Below are 23208 nucleotides of genomic sequence, written 5' to 3'. Positions count from 1 at the left end.
GGGATTTTCTGTGGGGTGGAAGGGGAGAGGAGTTTAAGTATTATCTTGTTAATTGGGATCAAGTTTGCCAACCATTGAGATTCGGAGGGTTAGGCATTCGAAAAATTGTTCCTTTTAATCGTGCTCTCTTAGGAAAGTGGTTATGGCGATTTGGAAGGGAACGACATCGTCAGTGGAGAAGAGTTGTCTCGTGTCGTTTTGGTGAGGGGAGTGGGGGTTGGTCATCTCTTCCAGTTACTATTACGGGAGGCGTTGGTTTGTGGAAATTTATTCGGAAGGGATGGGATGTTTTCTCTACTCTTATTAGATTCAAAGTTCGTAATGGCAGGCATGTTCATTTTTGGGAGGATCTTTGGTGTGGTGACCAGTTGCTTTCACACTCATTTCCTAGGCTTTATAGCATTGCAACTAATAAGCATGTTTTCGTGATTGATTGTTATCATCTTGATAACAATGGAGTTACGTGGGATGTGCGGTTTAGGCGGCTTTTCAGGATTGGGAAATGGAGGAAGTTTCTGCTTTTTTGGATATTTTGTATAGGCAGAAGGATATTGGCAGAGGGTGTGATGATATTTTGTGGGTTCCTTTGGCTCATGGTCGGTATGATGTCCGCTCTATGTTTATTCATTTATCCAATTTCGTTGTTTCCGAGTTTCCTTGGAAGTCCGTGTGGTGCTCTAAAGCCCCTCTTCGAATCGCGTTCTTCGCTTGGACAGCTACATTGGGGAAGATTTTGACTTTGGACAATTTGAGAAAGAGAGGCAACATCATTGTTAATTGGTGTTGTTTATGCAAAGACGATAGTGAATCCGTGGATCATATTCTTTTGCATTGTCCTGTGGCGTTTGGTTGTTGGAGTTTTATTTTCAGCATTTTCGGCATTTTTTGGGTAATGCCTAAGCACTCCTCTCAGTTGATTAACGCTTGGAAAAGCTGTCCTGTTAAGAAACAAGCTCGTGCTTATTGGAAGATTGTTCCTCATTGTGTCTGGTGGTGTTTGTGGCGTGAGAGAAATAACAGATCCTTTGAAGGAAAAGAATCGTCCTTAGCTAATTTAAAAATTCATATTCTTCGTTCTTTATTCTTTTATGTTAGAGGAAGTACATGCTCCTCGATTGATGATTTCTTTGATCTCTTGGATTCTATTGGTCCTTAGATCTTTTCTCTTGTATTAGGGATGCGTTCCCCTTTTGAACGTTTTTCTAATATATTTTTACTTATCAAAAAAAAAAAAAAAAAAAAAAAAAAAAAAAAAAAAAAATCTTTAACATAGAAAATTGATGTTCTGTGCAAAATTGTTCATTAAATTTGTTGGGAGAATATCATAGACGTTTGGGTCAGAAGGCGCTAACCCATTACAGTTGGTATTAGGGCTAAAGGTTTCAAGTTCAAATCTCACCGTTACCCAAATTAAAAAATTGAAAAACACGTGTTGGACCAAAAGAATGCCATACGTGAGGGGGCATGTTTAACTTACACCCTCTCTAATAGCTTATATTTTTAGAGTAGATGGTTGTTAACATGGTATCAGAGTCAGTCTTGAGTTCAAATCTCACCGTCACTCTAATTAAAAACTAAAAAACACGTGTTAGACTGAAAGAAGGACCAAAAGAAGGCCACACGTGAGAAGGCATGTTAAAGAATTTATATATTTAAGTTACACCATCTCTATTAGCTTAAACTTTTAGAGTAGATTAGCATGGCCCCTGAGCAAGGATGACATGCACAATTCGAGAAAATGGTCCAAATTTTTACTTATAAAAAAAAAAAGGCCTAGAAGGGTGGTGAATAGGTTTTACTTGCTCTTTTATCCAATTTTTACTTATTTTAATTTTACCTAAATAAAGCTAAAATCAAACCCACAGAGAAAAAATAAAGTGCTAGTATAGTAAATAAAGTTTGAGAGATGACACCAGGGGCGGCTCAATCTAATTTGGGGCCTTAGGCGAAAAGTAAAAAGTGACTTTTTCAACAATATAAATAAAATTAGTCACAACTCAAAAACAAAATATATAAATATATATACACACAAATTTATAATAACAAAAGTTAATAAAATTAAAAAATAATTAAAGAAAAAGAACCATTGAACCTTATTTAGAAAATCCAATTCTATACAAATTTTTCAATAGAATAAAAATGCGTTCATAACAACTGTAAACTTGTAATGAGATGGGGAGGAGAATGCTTGCTGGAAAGAAGAAGATAAAACATAAAAATAAAAAAAATAAAAAAAAAAGAATAAAAAAGAATATGGAAAGTTTTCGCCATTTTTCCAAACAACAACATTAAATGGATATTTAATATTTTAGTGTTGGTGTAACTTACCCAAAAATGTTTTTAGTGCTGGTGTAAAAAACGTGAATGAGAGAGAAAGAAAGAAGGAAAAAAATTTATTTAATGATACAATTTTTGGGCCCAATATTTAATTTCTATATTGGTTAGGATTTATTGTAAAACGTGAACGAGAGTAGAAAAAAGGAGGAAAAAAAAATTCATATAAGGATATAAATCGTTGGAGCCCAATATTAAATTTATGTATCAATTAGAGTTCAATGGAACAAAGGAGGGGAGAGAAAAGAGAAAAAAAGAAGAAGTTATTTTAGGATATAAATATTTGAGGCCCAATATAAAATCGGAATGAACAAGGAGGGAGAGAAAAGAAGTTATTTTAGGATATAAATATTTAAGGCCTAATATAAAATTGAAATGAGTGGGATAAAAAAAAAAAAAAAAAAAAAAGAAGCTATTTTAGGATATAAATCTTTGAGGCCTAATATAAATTTTTTATATTTATTAGAGTTTAACAATATTAGGAAATAATTATAGTATAACTTAATATAAGGAAATTTTAAAATTTTGGGGCCTTCCTATTGGCTGGGGCATTAGGCGACCGCCTAAGTCGCCTAAAGCTCGAGCCGGCCCTGGATGACACCAGGATTTTTAGTAAGGAAACCTCGACTGGTGGAAATCAACCAATTGTTTAGGGAAAAACCTCGTGGACTATACTGTCCAAAGCAAAAATGATCCAAAGTACACTGAACTTTGACTTAGGCTCACACCCTATCGTTCTACTAAAAACCAATTGCTAACAATCCCTGGCTTTGTGACTCTCCCGTCCAACAACTCTCGACCTCAGGCTTTACTCTTGATCTCTGTAGAATGATTTCTGGTAGATTAAACAACACTCCACGAATGCTTTGACCCCTTCAAAGTGTGATCAAATTGCCCCTTTTCTTCAATTTTGAATTTAATGAAGAACAATTAAAACCCTGCTTCTCGGAATCTCTGAATCTTCAATTGTGCTCCAATTCTGACCAGATAAAGAACACCACTCCTAAATCACTCGTGTATATGTGTGCGCTCTCAAAAATAAAATCAGAAAAATCAGATTTGATTTTCTAAACAAAAATATATCTCAAAGGCTCTCACAAAATTTTTGTTCCAAAAAGCCGTGTAACCCTAAGTGAGAAAACATATTTTTATAGACTTTTAAAAACCTAATTGTACATGGAAAACAAGTTAATTTCGTGCATGTTCAATATAGCAAAAGTCTGTCCAAAGTAGAAGGCCAAACCAGACCAGGAAACAAAGTTTCTAAAATGGTTTGAGGGACTTGAACCGGTTCAGGAGTGACTTGAACCAATTCAAGTTAGCCAGACTTAAACATGGAGTATTTCATCAAAAGTTAATCTTGTTCCTTGATAACTTGAACTAGTTCAGGTTACGTAGAATGTAAAATCTTCCAAAAACCTAATTTTGAATATCCCAAGTGTCCTCACACACTCTCTTACCTTCCTAAAGCGTAATTCTCATAATCCCAGAGTGTATCGAAGTATGAACACTTGAATTTCTTCAATTCCACTTCCAATCTTGAGTCTTGACAAATTAAACCACAAATTTACAACTTGATCGGATTCGTTTTGACAACGAAATTAGCCAAAATACAAATATATATTTCACAGATGGTTAACAAATTTGCCTATGCACTGTGCAATGTCCGTGCACTAAAGAAATGGATTTAGAAGGTATCTTATGATACACTTATGAACTAGGTATTTTTTCTTTTGTTCCTTTGTTGGAAAAGTATAGATTATATATGGAATGGGATACATCCATTATGCAAACTCAAGCTTTATCGGACATGACAGGTTACTCCACACATTGATGTTTCCATGTAAAATAGGGTTGTTTGATATCTTGGAAGTCAGTATGAGTTGGCAACTTTAAGTTGATATGCAATAGCAATTAATTCTATGCTTTGGAATAAGTTGATAAGTTTGGCTGCAAAAATCAATGTCGTGACATTTATGGGCCATGGCCACTTGGCTTATATGTGGATGGAAGGATTTCATATCAATTCATCAGAGAGAAAGAGTCAAACTTATTGATCAAATAATTATGCAAAACATCATATTACTAGTCTGCAAATATTCACATTATTATTGTTGGAGGCATCTTAGCATGAGAACAGGCAAAATTTGTTAATGATAAAGATATGGTTTTCTGCTATTTATTTAAGATTGATCAGATTTTTTATTATTATTATTATTTTTGCTGAAATAAATCTATAATTTGGAAGGTACTAGAATTATTACATAATAACTATGCCAAGTGAAATCACTTGAATCAAATCATTGTATATGATTCAAAGATCTTTTAAATTTTGGAGGCATTTCTGGTTCTTTTGCTCTGATACGAGTGGGGCTTTCTTTGCTTTAATTTGGCATTCACTCTTCTTTTGTTCTCCAAAAGATTAAGAGAGTTACACGCAAAAATGGAACCTTGTCATCGTCATTTTCTGTTTTTTCCCCCTTATTCCATCTAGATAAGCTGAACCTTCGAGATCTTTTAGATATGAAATTAGATTTTGGTATTTTAGGTAATTTTTAGTTGTAATGGCGAAACTAGATTTCATACTCAATCCCAAATAGTTTAAATAAGGCTTTGTTTAGTTTATTTGAATTAATTTATAGTTATCGATTTGTAAATTAGTACACTGATCTATGATAAAGAAAGGTTGAGGATTAGTAGTTTATGTTCTCTCTCTTCTTGGTAGAAAATTTGGATTTAAGCGAACTACTTGGTATCTTATTGCACAAGCATTGGTGGAATAGAAGAAGTGAAGTGCTTTGGAGTTCCATCACTAAGATATTTGAGATGTATACTAGTTTAAGTCAGCCCAGAAGCTAATTGCAGCTAAGAGTGATACTAGAATAGGCAATGCCTTCAGATTATTTCTGGCCAGAGTTATTATAGTTGCCATTTGAATTTGTTAGGATGCATACTGTTGTTTGACTCCGAGCTTAATTCCTAGGGATGATGTATCTGTAAAGGCGTTGTGAATGGTCTTGCAAATCCTAGGGTTTGACTCTTCTTAGACAAGGTGAATAGACAAGATAACTTTGTGTTCATATGAATATGCATATTAGGAAGTCAAAATTTAGATTTATCTGAACATCATTTTGGGATATCTCGTAGAATGAGTCTTTAATTTTTGTCACCTAACTACTTCCTGTAATATCTTATTTGACTTCTCATTTCCGTAATAATATGAAAGAGTTTTATATATATGTGTATATATAAACTCAAAGCTAAACCTTCTTTTTCCTTTTCCTGATTTGCAATTGTTTAATTTTCCATTTGCTTCCTCTATTGCTCCTACATGTTCCTGAAATTTATTGCAAAACTTGATTTACTTGTATCTATATCAGACCGAAACACTGGAGCAGGAAGCATATCCAGCTTTGGATGAACTGACTTCTAAAGTTAGCACACTTAATCTTGAGCGTGTCAGACAGATAAAGAGTCGTCTAGTCGCAATATCTGGTCGTGTACAGAAGGTAAACAATACTATGCTATGTGATGGCTACCACCCTACAAAGAATAATGTGAAAAAATGTTCCAATTTCAAAAAGTTTTATTTATTATGAAATTGTTGCACTTAAAGCATTAGATACATATAATCAGAGGCTTCCTTTTTGTTGCAATATCAGTGACATTTGAATGTGTATTTCATTCTTAAGCTGCTTTAGTTCGGAATTTCAGTTTATGTAAATAGAATTCTTTATGATTGATTCTTTCTTTTACGTTTCAAGCTTGGTTTTCCAAGTGGGGAAAGTTCACAAGTGTTATATCTGTTGAGATTATTAACTTTCTATATGTTAAAAGTTTGTTATAAGGTGAAGCTTCTAGTAGTTGTCAATTAGTATAGTCATCTCATAAAATTGAATAAGCAAATTAACAGTTTGAAACTGATGAATTATATAAAATTTTAAGTAAATATACTGGTGAAGAACTTAACAAGTATCACATATAGGGTTGTTTTTCTTCTTCACTTGGAGCCATGCTAAACTTCATTTACTTACGATTGTGGAATGTTCTCACACAAATGGTGCATCACCTGGGTATCATGAAGTGGGGAAAATATCCACCACATCGCTTGGGAAGGAAGAGCAAGGAAACATCACGAGCCTAAATTACATAGTCAAGTTTATCTATCTTGTAGTATGGACCTAGAAAACTCAATTTTGGAGTAGCCCCCAAATTGGACTCACATCTATTCACGTATTTATTCCATTTTAATAAGAATTCACCATAAGTAAACATAATAGGCCTGGACCAATATGGGAGTAACTTCAGGGCTGAAGTTAAATTTTCAGAAGGAATGGGTACAGTGAAGGATTCTACGAGAAGAGTGGCCAAGGTAGGGGAGTAAGGCAAGAAAAAAGAGGCGAGGATTCTGGTCACCATTTCCGACCAAGTCATGAATTCCAAGTTTATAGCCGGTTGATAGGCAAAAAGTGGTCGAGAGTTTAAAAACTGAAATGGGTTGTTGCTGGAGGTGGTGGCTCAGGAATGTTCTCTGCCTTGAATTCAGTGAACTCTTCTCTCTCTTCATATGCTTCTTCTTCTTCTACTCCTTCTTTTGGGGTGGTGAGGATAGTGGGTGAGTGGGAGGGAAGAGGGAGGATACCGGTGGACCAAAAACTTGCGACGATACCTAAAGTGGATGGAGAAGGGAGTGGTCCAGTATCTTTAGTCAGGGAGGAAGGAGGGGTGAATCACTCAGTGGAAGAGAGGGGTTTGATCAATCTGTTGGCGAATGCTATTAAACAGAGGAATGATTTTCTTTGGATGAGGTACAGTTGTATGTTGATTGATGATGTAGGTTCTGAACATTTGCAACCAGAGTTTAGAGCTAAAAGTGGAAAGGATGAGTTTGATGTTAATGAGGATGCTGAGGAGAATTCGTATCAGTTATGGGACACTGGGGCTGAAGGTGGAGAGAGTATTGTGGGATTTCACACTCTTTTAGCAGTAATCGGAGATAGCCAAAAACTCTCGGAGGTGGATGGTGTGGATGATAACTGGTTTATGAAAGGTATTGAAGAGGAAAGTAAGCTTTTGGGGTTGACTTGGAAAGGGGAGGATATGCAAGTATGGAGTTATTTCAAGCAGTAGAGGATGAATGGGTGAGGTAGAAGGAAAAGAGTTTGACTGTTTTGAAAGGGGTGAGAGAGCTGAAAGGCTTGTTTTCTGAAGTGAATTATGAGGGAAGGAGGAATGGGGGAAGGAGGGGGAGTGGAAGACTCAATGGTTGTCAATGAAGCTTAATATAATGTCTTGGAACATTCGGGAACTGAATGACCCGAGAAAGAGGAAGGTGGTGAAAGCCTTGACTCGGAAATGGAGGGTGTATATGGTTTGTTTGCAGGAGACCAAATTGGATGTGGAGGAGGCTAAGGTTATGAAAAGTTTTGGGGGGGGGGGACTGGGAGGTTATCGATGCAGAGGGGACTGCTGGGGGAATTGTTGTTCTTTGGGATAGGAGATGGATGTCGAAGGTTGATGTGTGGAAATAGAGGCATTCTTTATCATTATTGTTTGAGTTTGAGGAATATGGCTCGAAGTGGTGTTTTTCGGGTGTCTATGGGCCTGTAGGGGATGTGGAGTGTAGTGTTGTGGGTGGAATTGGGTACAATTAAAAGCAGATGGGGGTTCCGTGGTGTGTTAGGGGGGACTTTAATGTTGTTCTTAACACGAGTGAGAGATATTTTAGGGGTGCGTGGGATAGAGCAATGGCTGATTTTTCTGAGTTTGTGGAAGATAACAAGTTGTTGGACCTTCCTATGGTGGGAGGCGCATTTACAAGGTCGAGTGGGCGGGATCCTCCTTCTTTTTCTAGGCTGGACAGATTTCTTATTTCAGGGGAGATGGAGGAGAAATTCCCGGATGTGGCTCAAGTGGCGCGTGTCAGGGCAATTTTTGATCATATAACTATTTTACTTGATTGTGGAGCGATTAGGAGAGGAAGAACCCCTTTTAGATTTGAAAACATGTGGCTACGAGTGGATGACTTCAAAGAAAAGGTTATGAATTGGTGAGGTGCTTATGATGTGAGGGGTAACCCAAGTTTCAAATTGGCAAATAAGTTGAGATACTTAAAGGGCAACATTAATATCTGGAATAAGGAGGTGTTTGGTAAGTTGAAGTGGAGGAAGAATCAGCTAGGATAGGAATGAAGGTGCTTAGGGGATTTCCGTGTTGGAGAGGAGTAGAAGGGAGGAGTGCAAGGCTGAGTTTGAAGAGATTGCAGTGATGGAAGAAGTTTCGTGGAGACAGAAGTCGAGAGCCTTGTTGCTTAAAGAAGGTGATAGAAATACTCAATTTTTTCACCGATTAGCTAATGCGCATAGAAGAGGGAACAGTATTGGGAGGATAAGTTTGATGGTATCATGGCTGAAACTGAAGAGGAGATCCGAACAGGGTTTGTGGCATTTTATCAGGAGTTGTTCACAGAGTTTGTCTCTTGGAGGTCGGGGATGGATGATATTGAGTTTGATACAATTTCTGATGAGGATAAAGGGGATTTGGAGAGGCACTTTGGGGAGGAGGAAGTTTTGAAGCTCTTAGGAGTTGTGATGGAGATAAAGCTCTGGGGCCAAATGGGTTTACAATTGCATTTTTCCAAAAGAACTGGGAGGTGGTGAGAGAGGATGTGATGGGAGTAATGCATGCTTTTTTCGAGGAAGGGAGTTTTGAGAAAAGTTTGAATGCCACTTTCATTACTCTTATACCTAAGAAGGGTGGAGCAATTGAAGCTAAGGATTTCAGACCAATTAGTTTGGTGGGAGCGGTTTATAAGATTATTGCGAAGATTCTAGCTAATAGGTTAAGGAAAGTGATAAATGGGGTTATTGCAGAGTCTCAAAATGCATTCGTTGGTGGAAGGCAAATTCTCAACCTGGTTCTTATTGCTAGTGAATGCATTGATGCAAGAGTTAAGAGTAGTGAACCGGGGATTGTGTGTAAATTGGATATAGAAAAAGCATATAATCATGTGAATTAGGTGTTCTTATTTTATGTGTTGGAGAGAATGGGTTTTGGCACCAAATGGAGAGGGTGGATTCATCAATGTATTTTGACTACTAGGTTTTCTATCTTAGGGCTAGTTTGGTGTGGTGGACTGGAATAAAAGAAAGTGGAATGAAATGACTTTTTTTTCCATTCTCATGTTTGGTGCGCAATTTTAAACCTGGAATCGTCATTCTCCACCATTCTTGGAGAATGGTCATTCCATCAAAATCATTCCACATTCAAACAAAAGGAATGACCATTCCATTCCCACTTTTAAAAAAATACAAACTAAAAAAAATAAAAAATAAAATAAAGATGAAGGTGTCCTTAACAAATTACAAACCCACCACAACAATCCTGTGTGTTCACAAACAATGAAGAATCAAAGCCAGCCCCGACGAGCAAGACTCTGTCGGCGGAATGAACCGACGAGTTATTCACCTTCTTCATACCTTTTTTTTAGGAATGGGAATCAGGAAGAACCACATGAAATTTCGGCAGTGTCTCTGGCGGACAACTGGGTTTTATTAAAAATTAATATTTTTATATAATTAATTCATTATAGAGAAGGACAACAATGCTCTTAACTTTGAATGGCCGACAAGGGCAACGTCTTACCAGCGGTAAAGCTTGCAGTTTTGACAAAGGCAACGAAGTTATAGAGCTACACTCGATTCTTGTATAGAGCTTCGGCGAGTCCACAACCGTTTTGAACTGGGTTTCGTTATCGGACTGAAGCACGCTGTTGGTTCGTTATTTGGCCGGAATCAGATCTCTTACAGGTCATTGGAGTTGTCCCCTCTGTCAATGACGATCTGGCAGAACAGAAGTATCTTTTTCTCTATTAGTCGATTCCTCTCTAACAATTGTTTTTGGTATTTTTGGTGGATTTCAAAATTCATTTATTCAAATGAATAGTGGTGATGGTCGTGGTCGTGGTCATGGTTATGGCAGTGGGAATGTTGATAGTTATGGAGACTCTGTGTTTATCTCTCTATCTCATCTATTTTCTCTCTCTATCATCTCTTCTCCTTTTTGCTTTTGTTAATTTTTTTAGTTAATTTTGTTTTAAATAATATAAATTCATTCCATTCCAACTTTACACATTTCAAGTTTGCAACCAAACGGTAGAATGAGAATCAACATTCCCATTCCATTCTCTTCTCATTCCATTCCCACCTTCATTCTCATTTTATTTCAATTCATTCCTACACACCAAATTAGCCCTTAGTGAATGGATCACCAGGCTTTTTTGCAAGTTCGAGAGGTTTACGTCAGGGGACCCATTGTCCCTTTTTTCTATTCATTATTGTAATGGAAGCCTTTAGTAAACTCATGAAAAGGGCAGAGGTTCTCAGTTTTATTCAAGGTTCTGCGATGGGCCGAGTGCCAAATCAGATTGTGACATCTCATTTGTTGTTTGCTGACAACACTATTGTGTTTTGTGATACGAGTGTGGATCAAGTGAGACACTTGAGGTGTGTGTTGGCCAGTTTTCAAGTGGTTTCGGGGTTGAAGATTAATATAGGGAAGAGTGTGATTGTTCTAGTAGGGGATGTGGATCATATTCTTGAGTTGGCAGCTATTTTAGGTTACGGAGTGGAGGCTTTTCCCTTTTTCTTATTTGGGGTTGCCATTGGGTGCTTCCTCGAGGAGAGTTGCTGTTCTGGATCCAGTGGTGGAACGTTTTCAAAAGAGGTTATTTGGGTGGAAGAAGCAATACTTGTCGAAAGAAGGTAACGAAAGAGGGTAAACTTACATTGCTGAAGAGTACCCTATCTAACCTTCCGACATATTTCATGTCTTTGTTTCCAATCCCCAAAACAGTGATTTGTAGACTTAATAAGATTCAGGGGAATTTTTTGTAGGGGGGTGTAGGGGAGGAGTTTAAGTACCACCTTGTGAAATGGAAGAAAGTGTACACCCCGATTCAAAGAAGAGGCTTACAAATTCGAGGTTGGAAATGTTTAACAAAGCTTTGCAAGGGAAATGGATTTGGAGATTTGGGTGCAAAAGGTCCGTGTTTTGGAGGCGTGTTATTACTTGTCGGTTTAGGGAAGAGGAGGGAGGTTGGGTCTCTGGAGGTGTGAATGCATCAGTAGGTTTGGGTGCATGGAAAGGTATTAGGAAGGGGTGGGATGAATTCTTTAAGCGGATACGGTTTCGAGTGAGGGATGGTCGGCATGTGAGGTTTTGGACGGATGTTTGGTGTAGGGATGTGGTGTAATGACCCGGTCATTTTTTTTCCTTTTCTTTTTCTCAGATTTTAACGGATATTTTTTTTCCGTTGTCTTTTCCTTTTTGGGTTCGGTTTTTCATCACTTGATATCGTCTCGAGTGCTCTGGAATGATTTCCGAGACTCTTTTCCTCGGATTGACAACTTCCTTTGGGGATTGTGTCATTTCCATATTTTATTTTTCCGAACACTATTCACATTTTGTCTTTTTCTAGTTTATCCTTTTTCCTTGCACAACCTCACTTTTTGTGCTCGGATTTGATTTTGGTTTTGCATGCATTCATGATATTTGATTTCCATGATAGTGGTATTTTTACTTTTCTAAAAAAACATATTGATTGCTTACTTCTTTCATAAAGGGGCATTAATGCATACTTTAGTGTAATTATTCTTAACTTGTGGGGTTTTAGTGTAATTAAATAAAGTAATTATTTTTCATCTTGGGGACCATTTTTCAATTAAATTTGGAAGATATTTTCAAAAAGGACATTTTTACAATTTTTGAAAAGTGTGACAAGTGTCACACTCTCATTGGTCCACTTGTTGACATTTGTGTGGAAACACTTTAATGCATTAGATGATGACATTTGGAGGGTGAGATTCACCCACTTGTTGGCCTGGGATTGGTGCACTTGTTGGCTTGGATGGTTGACAAGTGTAGGTGTGGGATTAAGCCTAAGAAGGAGCCATGGATTGGTGACAAGTGTAGGTTCACAATTTAGTCTTGCAAATATCTTTGGGCCACTTTGGGATTATAGTTTTAAAGGAGGGTTTTTGTGCAATTGACCATAGATGTGTGTGTTGACCATGGTGTAAGAGCACATAGTGAGTGGAGGATTTCTATTTCCTCCACTCACACTTAACCACATTATTTCATTCTCTTCCTTACAAGAAAACCCTAGCCTCCATGGATGGAGCTTGAAGCCTTAGGCATTGACCTTGATCTTTGAGGCCCTTTCACTTACTTTAGACCATAAAGTTTGGAATATTTTTTGTTCCCCTCATCCTCCTCTTCAAAACCCTTGAAGGATCTAGCCTAACTCCTAGTTTTGCTTTGGTATCTAGAGATTCAATTCTCTAGCGAGGTATTGATCTATTATTTTGAAATATTTTTATGTCATTATTGAGTGTTTTACATGCATGGAAGAGAAGGACTGTATTTTGCCCTTAAACTGTTTTAATTTAAAATGAATCTTGTCAAATTAAATATAGAATATGAAAATATACTCAATTAGCTTTCATTTAGTTTTGGTTTCACGTAATTTGGATTTAAAATGAATTAGTTATGAATTTTTGAAGTTGCAAGCTAGTTGCTGGAAATTTGAAGCTTTTCCTTTTCAGTCCGGAAATGAATTTTTTATATGGAGTTGTGTTGCTTCAATTGCCTTGAAATTTTTACTGGAACTTCCCCCATGTGTTTTACACTACTCAGAATTTTTTTACAATTTTAGAGCATTTCTAAATTTTTTTAAAAATTCGAAACTATCTGCTTTCCATGTTTTTATTGCAGCTGGAAAACATATTTTTAGATGATTTATTTCACTAACCTTTTGACATTGGATCATGGCATAAATTTCCAGTTTTACACTCTCATATGTTTACTTCCAAAATAAATTTGGTTTGCCCAATTTGGATGTCAAATGAATTTTTCATGAATTTTCAAAGTTGGATGCTACAGGCTGAAAATGTGTTTTCTGGGCAGAATTTGTTTCAAAGTTGTGGGTCAAAACTGTTTCAATTGGGAAAATATTTTGTTAAACTAAATTGATATTATCAAATTAAAATGTTTAAGCTTTCATTGGGCTTTGGATTAATTCAATTTGGGTTAGAATTGAATTTTTTATGAATTTTACAAGTTGAAGGTAGCAAGCTGAAAAATCTGTTTTGCGGACCAAAAATTTGGTGCGATTTCATTTCGGTGGTAATTGGGATTTTCATTCCAATTGAGGTAGGGAATGTTTTAGGATTATTTGTGTGTTGTATTGTGTGTTTGCCATGATTATACAACATATATGTATGTCTTGTATCAAATCTAGAAAGTTAGTAATTTTTATTTCTTTGTATAAGATTTAAAATTTATGATGATATATAACTTTGATTTGAATTGTAACATATTAGGAAATTATGCTTAGATATGTTGGTTAACACATATTAAATTTGGATCATTTGATTAAGAATTACAACTTTTATTTAATATTTATCTTTAGTGAAAGTTTAATTCACATGGTTGTATTAAGCATTAAATCAAGTTGTAATGTGGTATTTAAATAGGCCTTGGCATGTTCTCTAACATAGATTAAATTGAGGGCATTTGGAATTGTTTAAAAATCTAGAGGAAATTAATTAATTAGCTTGATTAATTTTGTTTTAAGTATTTTAATCACTTAACTTGTCATTTGATGTTACATATATGATGACCAAGACATGTCTTTCAATATATATTAAATTGAGGTTATTTGGATTAACTTGGAATTTAGAGAATTTAACTATTTATGTTTAATTAAATTATACTTTATTACTCCATGGATTTAATTGCATTTTGGAAATTGTTTCTATATTTAAATCATGGATTTGGATTTGATGTATGTTCACTTGATTACTTTTGAGCATTGGATAACATAGTTGTTACTTTTATATTCATGAGAATATGTTTTTCCTTATTGAATATATTGTTACTATGTGTAAGGAATTGCACACTTTGTATTTGACATCTTACATGCCATAGTAGTTGTGAATTTTGAGCATGTATTGTATAAGTTTTCAAATTTTGGATTGTGCTTGGTAAATAGTTGATATCTTGTATATACATGTTGATATATATACGTTGTTGCACAATTTGTTGATTTTGGAAACTTGGGGATGTCGTTGTTTGGCTACGGCTAAGACTTGGTTCTAGTACGGGGGATTGTCCCTCTATATAGACTAGTGCGCACATAGGGAGGTTACCCATGGGCTAGTAACCCTAAAGTAACTATGTTGTCAGTCTGATCCGGTGTGACGTCCGAGTATCCACTTTGTTTGATTTCGTATTTCATTTCAAGTTGATAACTAGATGATATCGTAACTTGTTGTTCCTTATTTGATTTCCTATTTTGAGCTTAAGATGTAGCTTTGTGAAAGCATGCTTCGTGCGTTGTATTGGAAGTTCCATTGTTGGTTAAATTGCATCGATATCATAATTTGTGTTTTGATGTTCAAATGTAGTTTAGGAATGACCTTATAGTTTCATTTTGAACATAGACGTTAGGTGGCATGACCCACACTTGTTGTTTTCGTATTTTGGATTTCAAGTTGAAGACTTTGAGAATCTATATCTGGTTACCTTGTATAACATGTTTCCATGTTGTTTGAATTGCATAAACAATGTGATTACGATAGAAATGATCTAGGTAGCTTAGGATGCTCCCTGGGTCTCATCTTGACATAGACGTTAGGTGGCATGAGCCCCTTTAACATGTTTCACCATAAGTTGATAAAATTGTAAAATGCTAGGTCGATGCATGCTCATCTCCTACGAGTAGCTTTATGTTACTCACCCCTACGATAATGGGGCATATTTCAGGTACAGGACTCAGGATTTGAAGATTCCATTGCTCCTTGGATGGCTTACAGTTTCTAAGTTTCTATTTTATGCAAGTGTTAGCATAAGATGTCTCTTTGTAGCCTTATTTGTTTAAACTTGTATTCGTTGATTCGTATATGTAAAGTGTACGTAAGTGCACTCTTTTCAATGTATTTAACATGTATGAGATGAGGCCGGAGGCCAATGACATGTATCTCGTTTTCTATGCATTTTTGTTTTCAAAGTTTATTATGAAAATATTGGAAAATGTTAAGTCATTGCTTCATAACTTTCGCATCGGGTGTTGGAATTTCATTCTGCCTGGACTCAGAATCAGACGATTCTTGAGTCTAATTTTGTTCATTTTTCATTGTCCTTCCAATGGTGTACACGGTGGCACCCTTTTCATTGAGAAATGACCATTTTGCCCTTAGTTCATCTCTTTTCGGGTTAGGCATTCTTGCTTCATTTACTTGGCTCATTTGAGTTCCGTGGCTTCATGGAGAGTCATTTTGGGGCCTTAGGGATGACGTACATCTCTTGAGGTCATTTGGCTTCTTTCGCTTCCGCATTTCGGGTCCGTTATTGGGTCAACTTCCGGTTTATCACTAACGCACCGGGTTGAGAAATCCGGGTTGTTACATGTGGTGTTGGCTTGTAGGTTTCCTAGACTTTATAGGATGGTTGAGGAGAAGCATGAGGTGGTGGCAGATTGTTTTAGGTTAAAGAATGGGAGAGCTAGTTGGGATGTGAGATTTCGCAAAAATTTTAATGATCAGGAGTTGTTGGAGTTTACCTAATTAATGGGTTTAATTTATAGTCAAGTCATGGAGGGAGAAGGAAGGGATGAGATGGTGTGGATGGGGGATTCTAGAGGGGTGTTTAAGGTGAGGCTATTTTATAAAAGTCTTACGAATTCGATAAGCAACGGGTTTCCTTAGAAAGCTGTATGGAGGACTTCAGCTCCACTTAAGGTGGCTTTTTTCACGTGGACAATGGTGCTTGGCAGCATTCTTACTCTGGATAATCTCAGGTACAGACGCCAAATAACAATTAATTGGTGTTGTATATGTAAGAAGGCGGGCGAGTTGGTAAATCATCTCTTGTTGCATTGTAGAGTGGCAGCGGACGTTTGGAGTTTGGTCCTGAATGTCTTTGGGGTGGAATGGGTAGTGTCAAGTAATACGATGGATATGGTAGAAGCTTGGAGAGGGAGACGAGTGGAAAGTCGGGTTAGGAAGGCGTGGAGGGTTGCACCTCTTTGTATTTGGTGGGAGTTGTGGCACGAGCGGAATAGAAGATCTTTCGAAGGGCAGGAGTGGCCGGTGTGGGTTATCAAGGCAAATTTTTTGCATTCTCTTTATTCTTGGGTTAATGGGAAAAATTGCTCATCTGTAGATGGTTTGTTGGAATTTGTTAACAACTTATCGTTGTAATATGTATCCTGTGATTTCTGTTTGCTTTGTTAAGGGTTCGCTCCCCTCTGAACGTGTTTGTTAATACTTTTTTACTTATTAAAAAAAAAAAAAAGTAAACATAATAAATTAATATAATGGTCCGTACTCATGTTAGTGCCTATTGATTATAATTTCACTAGGATCTGATGAACACACTGCTCATTTGTCGAAACACAATGCCTTGGAATCATATATGGTTCATTTAGAATTATAGATGTCCAGTTCCAATAGACGAATAGGGACTTTAACATTAATAGTTTTGCTTGTTTTTAGCGATGCCAAATTGCTGATTTTGGCGTCATCCTAAACAACCTCAATTCTAGTACTTCACACTAAATGATACTTTGGGTAATTTTCTCGGTGAAGTAAGGCTACTCACGGGTTCTTAGGCAATAATCCTTTTTTTTTTTGGTAACAGATTCAGCTCGAGCACAACATCTTAGGAAACTCTTGTTGCATGTTTGAACATTTGCGGAACTCTATTTGATTTCCTAGTATTAACCACAACATATAGGAAGGTTCCTGCTTCTTTTTTTTTTTTCATCTCTTTTGAGCAATAGTAGGACTAGTATTTGGGCCACCACAATGATATTCCTACACCCATGATTATCTAATTCAAAGAGTTGGACTTCAAATATATTCAAACTTATATACATATGTGTGTGTGTGTGTGTGTGAGAGAGAGAGAGAGAGAGTGATAGACTAATTGAACTCACCACTAACTGGAAATAAATAAACAAACTTCGACATAGATTTTTTAACACTTAACCAAGCAATTATATGTCCACCACACATTTTGTTAGATCTTAATTTTATCTTGATTCTCATTTTATGGCACAAGGAATGATGAATCTTCTTAATATATATACACACACACACACATTTGCTACTATGAATACACCACCTCTACTAATTAGTTTTAGGATTTAAGATTATTAAATTTAATTTCTCTAGACTAATTTTTCTCCTATTAGAATACATTTTCCGATAGATTGCTTAGGATTTTGACTAATGGTTGCTTCTTATCATATTTAGTTAAATCATCTTTACTGACATGCACAGGTTCATTGAATTATATTAAGAGTCTCCTTTATAGTATTTTGTGGTTTGTTATATGACTTAATATTCTTATTAACGCCTTCTATTTTTCTTGTTAAAAATTTTATTTTGCTTCCCCTTTCTATGTTTAATGGTTGCTTCTTAGTATACACAGATTCATAGAATTAATTCATTATAATTTTTCTTCTCCATTTCTTGTGTGTTGAAAGCGATGAAACCTAGTGTGATCAACCTTATCACTTTAAGAACAGTACAGAGTAGGGTACTGATAAAACTTTATATGAAATTATATTTTACTAAAAATTTAAGATAATTCTTAGTAAACCTAGCTACATTTTGTTGAGGAATTTGTTTTTATGGAGTAGTCATGGCTAGAGTCAAGGACTTTTCAGAACTAGCTTTGAAACAGAAGCTTGATTAAATCCTAATCCAGTCTTTTATCATTTGAAGAATAACCAATAGTAAGTAGGATGTCTAATTTTTAAATACCTTGATTAATTTTGCTGTTACTTTTTTATTCTTTTATCCTTCACTCTCTAAATCTTCATTTTCTTTTTAATTCACTGTTTTCAGATTTAATCCCTTACTTATTTCATTTTATTAGAATCAATTTTTCCAATTAAGTCTTTCTTTTACTATTGTTATATTCTTAGCTTTTTCTTTTTCAGCTTCCCCAAGAGGATTCTCAAGTTTCTTAATTTTCTCTTTTATTTGCCTTCTTAGCAAGCCTCAATGTATTTTCAAACAATCATTAGATGCAAGTTGGAATTTATTTTGATCTTTATCTTTCTTTTCACGTTCACTACTGGTAAAAGTTTATGTATTGTCCTCTATTTTTCTATCTAAAGTGTTAACAGCCATCTACTCCAAAAGTTTAAGCTGTTAGACAGAGTATAACTTAAATATATAAATCCTTCAACACGCCCCCTCACATGTGGCCTTCTTTTGGTCCAACATGTTTTTTTTTTTTTTTTTTTTTTTTCAAATTATTTATTTATTTATTAGGGTGACCGTGAGGTTTGAACTTGAGATCTTTGGCTTTGATACCATGTTGAAATATTTTCCTCAATTTACAATTGATTGAAATTGTAAATTTTTTCTTTTCTATATTTTCATTGTTAGTATATTTGGCATTTTATTATAATTTATGGATTTACATTAAAAAAATTCCATTGTTTTAACATCTTATCCCTGCCCATGAGCATGCTGATTATAGACTTCTTATTTGTTCATTTATTTATTTTAGGTGAGAGATGAACTTGAGCATCTGTTAGATGATGACAATGATATGGCTGAGATGTATTTGACAGAAAAACTTGATGATCATTTAACAGATGAAACACCATTAAGAGAGGAAACAGACGGCGAAGCACTTGAAGATGATGATGAAAGGTGATTATTGATGAACTAAATTTAATTTTATTTTTATTGCATTTAATGCATGTGACGGAGTGCACAGATTTTTGGTCTATTTAAAGAAAAAAAAATTGATAGGTTTATCAATTAAGTCCTTGTTGCTAAGGGTATCCTTCACTGAGTACAATTCTGAATATACTTAATTTTCCTTTGACTATGACTCTGGCATAGTTTCTCTCTTTTCCTTCTTTTTCGGTCATCCTTTTGGAGGAAAATAACCTAATCTCATGGATGGGTTTCAGCCTGATCCCTACAACTATATACAAAATGGAACAATGACTACAAAGGAGTAGGCAAGGAAATTTTAAATGGACAGAATCTATAACATGATTTATAAAGAACCCTACTCTTTTGCTGCATTTGGTTGGAGCGATTGAAAAATAGACAGAAGGGAGAGGTGGAGGGATGAATGAGGCCTCCGTAGGGAAGGGAAGGTGTCTCCCTCACTTTTTTATTTGGTTGAAGGGAAGGGATGGTGGAAATGATGGATGAGGTGACACTTTTTTCTTGTTTAGTTGGAAGGAAGGGGAGGAGAGTTTTCATATCTTTTTACCAATATTACCCTCATTATATAAATTATAAAAACCAAGTTTTTTTTTTTTTTATTTCATCCCTCCTTGCTTCCTCCCTCTCTTCCTTTCCTCCAAACCAAACATGAGAAGGCTCATCCATGTCTCCTTTCTTCCAACCTTTCTCAATCCATCCCTCCAACCAAACATAGTACTTAAGCTTGAACATTCCGTTTGTACATGGGACAGTAGAACTAATGTGATGTTGAAGTTCATGCTTCTGTTCCTCCTAGCACTTAGTGAAGACACAAAAGCTTCCATTTATATATTTTTTATTTTTACAAACGAAATGCTTAGTGAATTAATACTTATGCTCAGTACTAAAAGAGCAACACAATAACCGGGTAGCAGAACATAGCAGCAGACAGAAGTAAACCAAACTTTGTAAAGAAGCTATTTAGAAAGTTCTAGGAGGCTTCGAAGACTAGGATTGAATGAGCCTAAATTTTATCTTCATCCTCATTTAAACTTCTTCCTAGAATTTATTGTCTTTTCACGAAATCTTTATGAGCTGATAAGTATTCTAATAAAAGAGAAGGACTGTGCAAAATAGCCAATTACGCAAACAACAAAATACTAGCATTTAGGTTCAAAATCCTTCATTATATCCAACGAACATAGCCGGGGAATGATTAATTGCACTTAACCTTCAGTTTAATTTTAAGTCTCAGATATTTCTATAGAATGAATGGGCAATACAGAGTTCTCCCAATTATATAACTGCTATAATTCTTCTTTGGACTAGTAATCTTGCCCAAAGGACCATGAAGCTATATGTCCAGTAGCTACTATTGGTCAAAAGTGTAAAAACCAGCTTTTTCCTTCCACTTCATTCTAAGAAACTTTAAGAAGCGCTTCAGTTCCCTTTGGTTACAGATGAATGAGAAAAGTCCCATTGATGAGGAGAGTTTTCCTTCCAATTTGAAATGAAGCCATATAAGGGAAAACAATATTTATGGTTTCACAGGGCTGGTGCTGATGTACTACAAAAATGTTGTGGAAAAAAGAAAAGCATATGAAGCTGCTAGGGTTCTCCCTGTAGACTGCTGTAGCATTAATCACTCAATGTCACAACTGCCTGTAGTATTCAAGTGCGAAATGAATTTTGGTTCCGTATGATCTTTCCTAACAAATCTCCATGTTGGCAGTCCATCCAAAGACCAAGTTTCATGGAGCCACTACCTTTCACTATCATTTGGAAAGATCAGTGAACTAAGGCAATGCAATTATTTTAGTAATAAATCTATGGCCCCTTCATTACTGCTGACCATATTTTAGCCTGTAGCCAATGGCATGTATTGAGGCAACAGGAATGATCCCTCATCAGGTATGACTAGTTTGGGGTGGTTGAGACTATTATCAATCAGGTTTATGATATTCTAACGATCCATTTGTCATTTGGTGCTATCAGTCGTTTTACTGAGTTATTCTTTCGGTGCCTTAGCAATGTCAAGTATGTTCATCTCATTTGTCAGCGTCTTAGTCATTCATTACTGTTGCAGTACCTTTTTTCATGGAAGCTTCTCACTCTATCAATCTTGGAATTTTCTCTTCTTTTCTTTTTCCCAAGTGTGGTTTTATTTGAACTAAAAGAACACTGTATAAGGCTTGAAGTGAGGTCATACCCTCACATTACAAGAAAGCTAGAGAAGAAGCACTTCCATTAACCAGAAAGAATAAAGAATAAATGAATAAAGCACAAGACCAAAACACAAACAAGCAAAGGATGAGACAACTTCTCCTAAGCAAATTATAACAGTGCAGCCTATATATACCAATACTTGTCATGAAGTTGGTTAAGATCAGAAATCTACAGCCCCAAGGAGTCCAACACTTCCCACACAACCATCCTTGCAGACTGAATATTACACTGGGATAGCCCCCCATGCAGCCTTTCAATATCACTCTTCTTATTTTCCAATCGTATGCTTTTTGATTTGCAATCACATTTCCTTACAGAAATGTTAACTGATCACTAATTACCTTTTAATTCTTTCTGATAATTTACATCCAGGGATGAAGAATCGAAGTCTGAAGACGGTTCTACAATTTCCACGGGTTTTAAACCGAATATCGAGGAGCTGGAGATGCTTTTAGAAGCATATTTTGCACAGATAGATGGAATTTCACAAAAACTTTATAATGTATGTTTCTCTTGTTTCCCTTTCTCGCATTAGTTGTAATGTTGGCAACACAGCAAAGACAGACTTCATTGGCAAAATTTAGACAACTTCCAATTGGTCAGGTTCTGAAAACAATTCTTCTACTTAACTCATTACATATAATTTGGAAGGACGAAACTTGAACCGAAACAGTCTATTAGGGAAAACCTGAAGCCAGCCTGCCAACTTCATTTAATCAAATATTGAAGAATTTAAAAGATTAGTAGCTAATAAAATGTATCATAGAAATTGCACTCACATTGGTTTCAGGTCTACTATGAAGTTCATACTTAGCCTGAATGCCCTGAACTAACTTGTTTATGTTGGGCTGAACTCAGGTTACTTGAATGCATCCCATTTATTAAGTTTGTTGTTGGAAACCCATGTTTCATTTATTTAGGGGGAAAAAAAAAACCCATGTTTCATTTTAAGTTTGACTTGTTAGCCCTGTCATCTAACTTACATGGAAACCAGCATGACAGTAAGAATGTGTTTTGGTTGGAAGCCTTGCAATATCAATAATGTTTAATGTTGTGAGAAATACATAAAAAGGAAAACCCTTTTGTGCTATGGATATGTTCTAATTATATTTATAAAAAAAGGGCAATGGATATGAGTGCAAGTAATTATTAATTATAAAAAATAAAAATAAAAAGCAAAAACCAAGACTAAGTGGTGCATCAAGGAGGAGTAAAATCAGTCATTTTATTCATTGATGCCACATATGAAAGATCAAAATTAAAATTCTCTTACATTATTTTTCCACTTAAATCATTAATTTACATTGTGCTTCTGTAATTCCCTTCATCAGATTCAGTAAAATAATTTCTTCTTTTTTCTTTTTTTTTCTTGCACTTCCTGTGATTCTGTGACAGTATTTGGCTTGTTATTTCCTTTAGATGACCGAGTATGTGGATGACACGGAGGACTTTATTAACATCATGCTGGATGACAAGCAAAATCAGCTGCTACAAATGGGGGTGATGCTCAGTACGGCAAATATGATACTCAATGCAGGTATTGTGGTTGTGGGGCTCTTTGGAATGAACATCACTATCGAACTCTTTGATGCTAAACCTATAAAGTTTTGGGAAACCACCTTTGGTACAGTAGGAGGTTGTGTGTGTTTATATTTGATAGCAATGGGCTGGGGTAAGAAAAAGAATTTGTTGTAGGAAAACCTTGAGACTGGGAACCACAAGTCATTTTACTTGATTTCGGGGGTTGTTTTTTCTATTCATAAACTTGAGACTGGAGTTTCTGTTGATTTGAGAAGATCTCTACTTTTTGAGGACAAGAACAAAACTGTGAATCACTTTCGATTTGAAACTCAATCTAAATGAAATTATGTTCATCATCAATGGAGTACATCACTGCTTTCTTAAA

General features: G+C 35.7%; 2 protein-coding genes and 1 non-coding gene across 5 annotated transcripts in view; all 3 read left to right on the top strand.

Moving 5' to 3' along the window:
* The window catches only part of LOC132303195 (magnesium transporter MRS2-F-like), a 24780-nt gene extending 9347 nt beyond the window's left edge, over positions 1 to 15433 (top strand). The window contains exons 3-4 of the mRNA XM_059800357.1: positions 5715 to 5843; positions 15160 to 15433. Of these exons, the coding sequence (XP_059656340.1) occupies positions 5715 to 5843; positions 15160 to 15216 (186 nt within the window). The 3' untranslated portion in view covers positions 15217 to 15433. The remainder of the gene's footprint in view (positions 1 to 5714; positions 5844 to 15159) is intronic.
* On the top strand, positions 1656 to 1753 carry LOC132305609 (U6 spliceosomal RNA). The gene has a single exon (XR_009481650.1). It is a non-coding gene; the product is annotated as a U6 spliceosomal RNA (small nuclear RNA).
* Positions 12446 to 23208, top strand: LOC132303196 (magnesium transporter MRS2-F-like). 3 transcript variants are annotated; one of them, XM_059800360.1, is made up of 5 exons: positions 12446 to 12682; positions 13460 to 13545; positions 18922 to 19067; positions 21675 to 21804; positions 22722 to 23208. In XM_059800360.1, the coding sequence occupies exons 3-5, from the start codon at positions 18964 to 18966 to the stop codon at positions 22995 to 22997; spliced, it is 510 nt and encodes a 169-aa protein (XP_059656343.1). In that variant the 5' UTR covers positions 12446 to 12682; positions 13460 to 13545; positions 18922 to 18963; the 3' UTR covers positions 22998 to 23208. The 3 variants fall into 3 exon arrangements, with proteins under 3 accessions (XP_059656343.1, XP_059656342.1, XP_059656341.1); XM_059800359.1 differs by having other exon boundaries at positions 13454 to 13545; XM_059800358.1 differs by lacking the exon at positions 13460 to 13545.

Source organism: Cornus florida, unplaced genomic scaffold (genome assembly GCF_030987335.1).
Source record: "Cornus florida cultivar Cherokee Brave unplaced genomic scaffold, ASM3098733v1 CherokeeBrave_3.0.0_Hap2_Chr04, whole genome shotgun sequence".
Lineage (NCBI taxonomy): Eukaryota > Viridiplantae > Streptophyta > Magnoliopsida > Cornales > Cornaceae > Cornus > Cornus florida.
The sequence above is the reverse complement of the archived record's forward strand: the minus strand, read 5'-3'. Positions and strand labels throughout refer to the sequence as shown.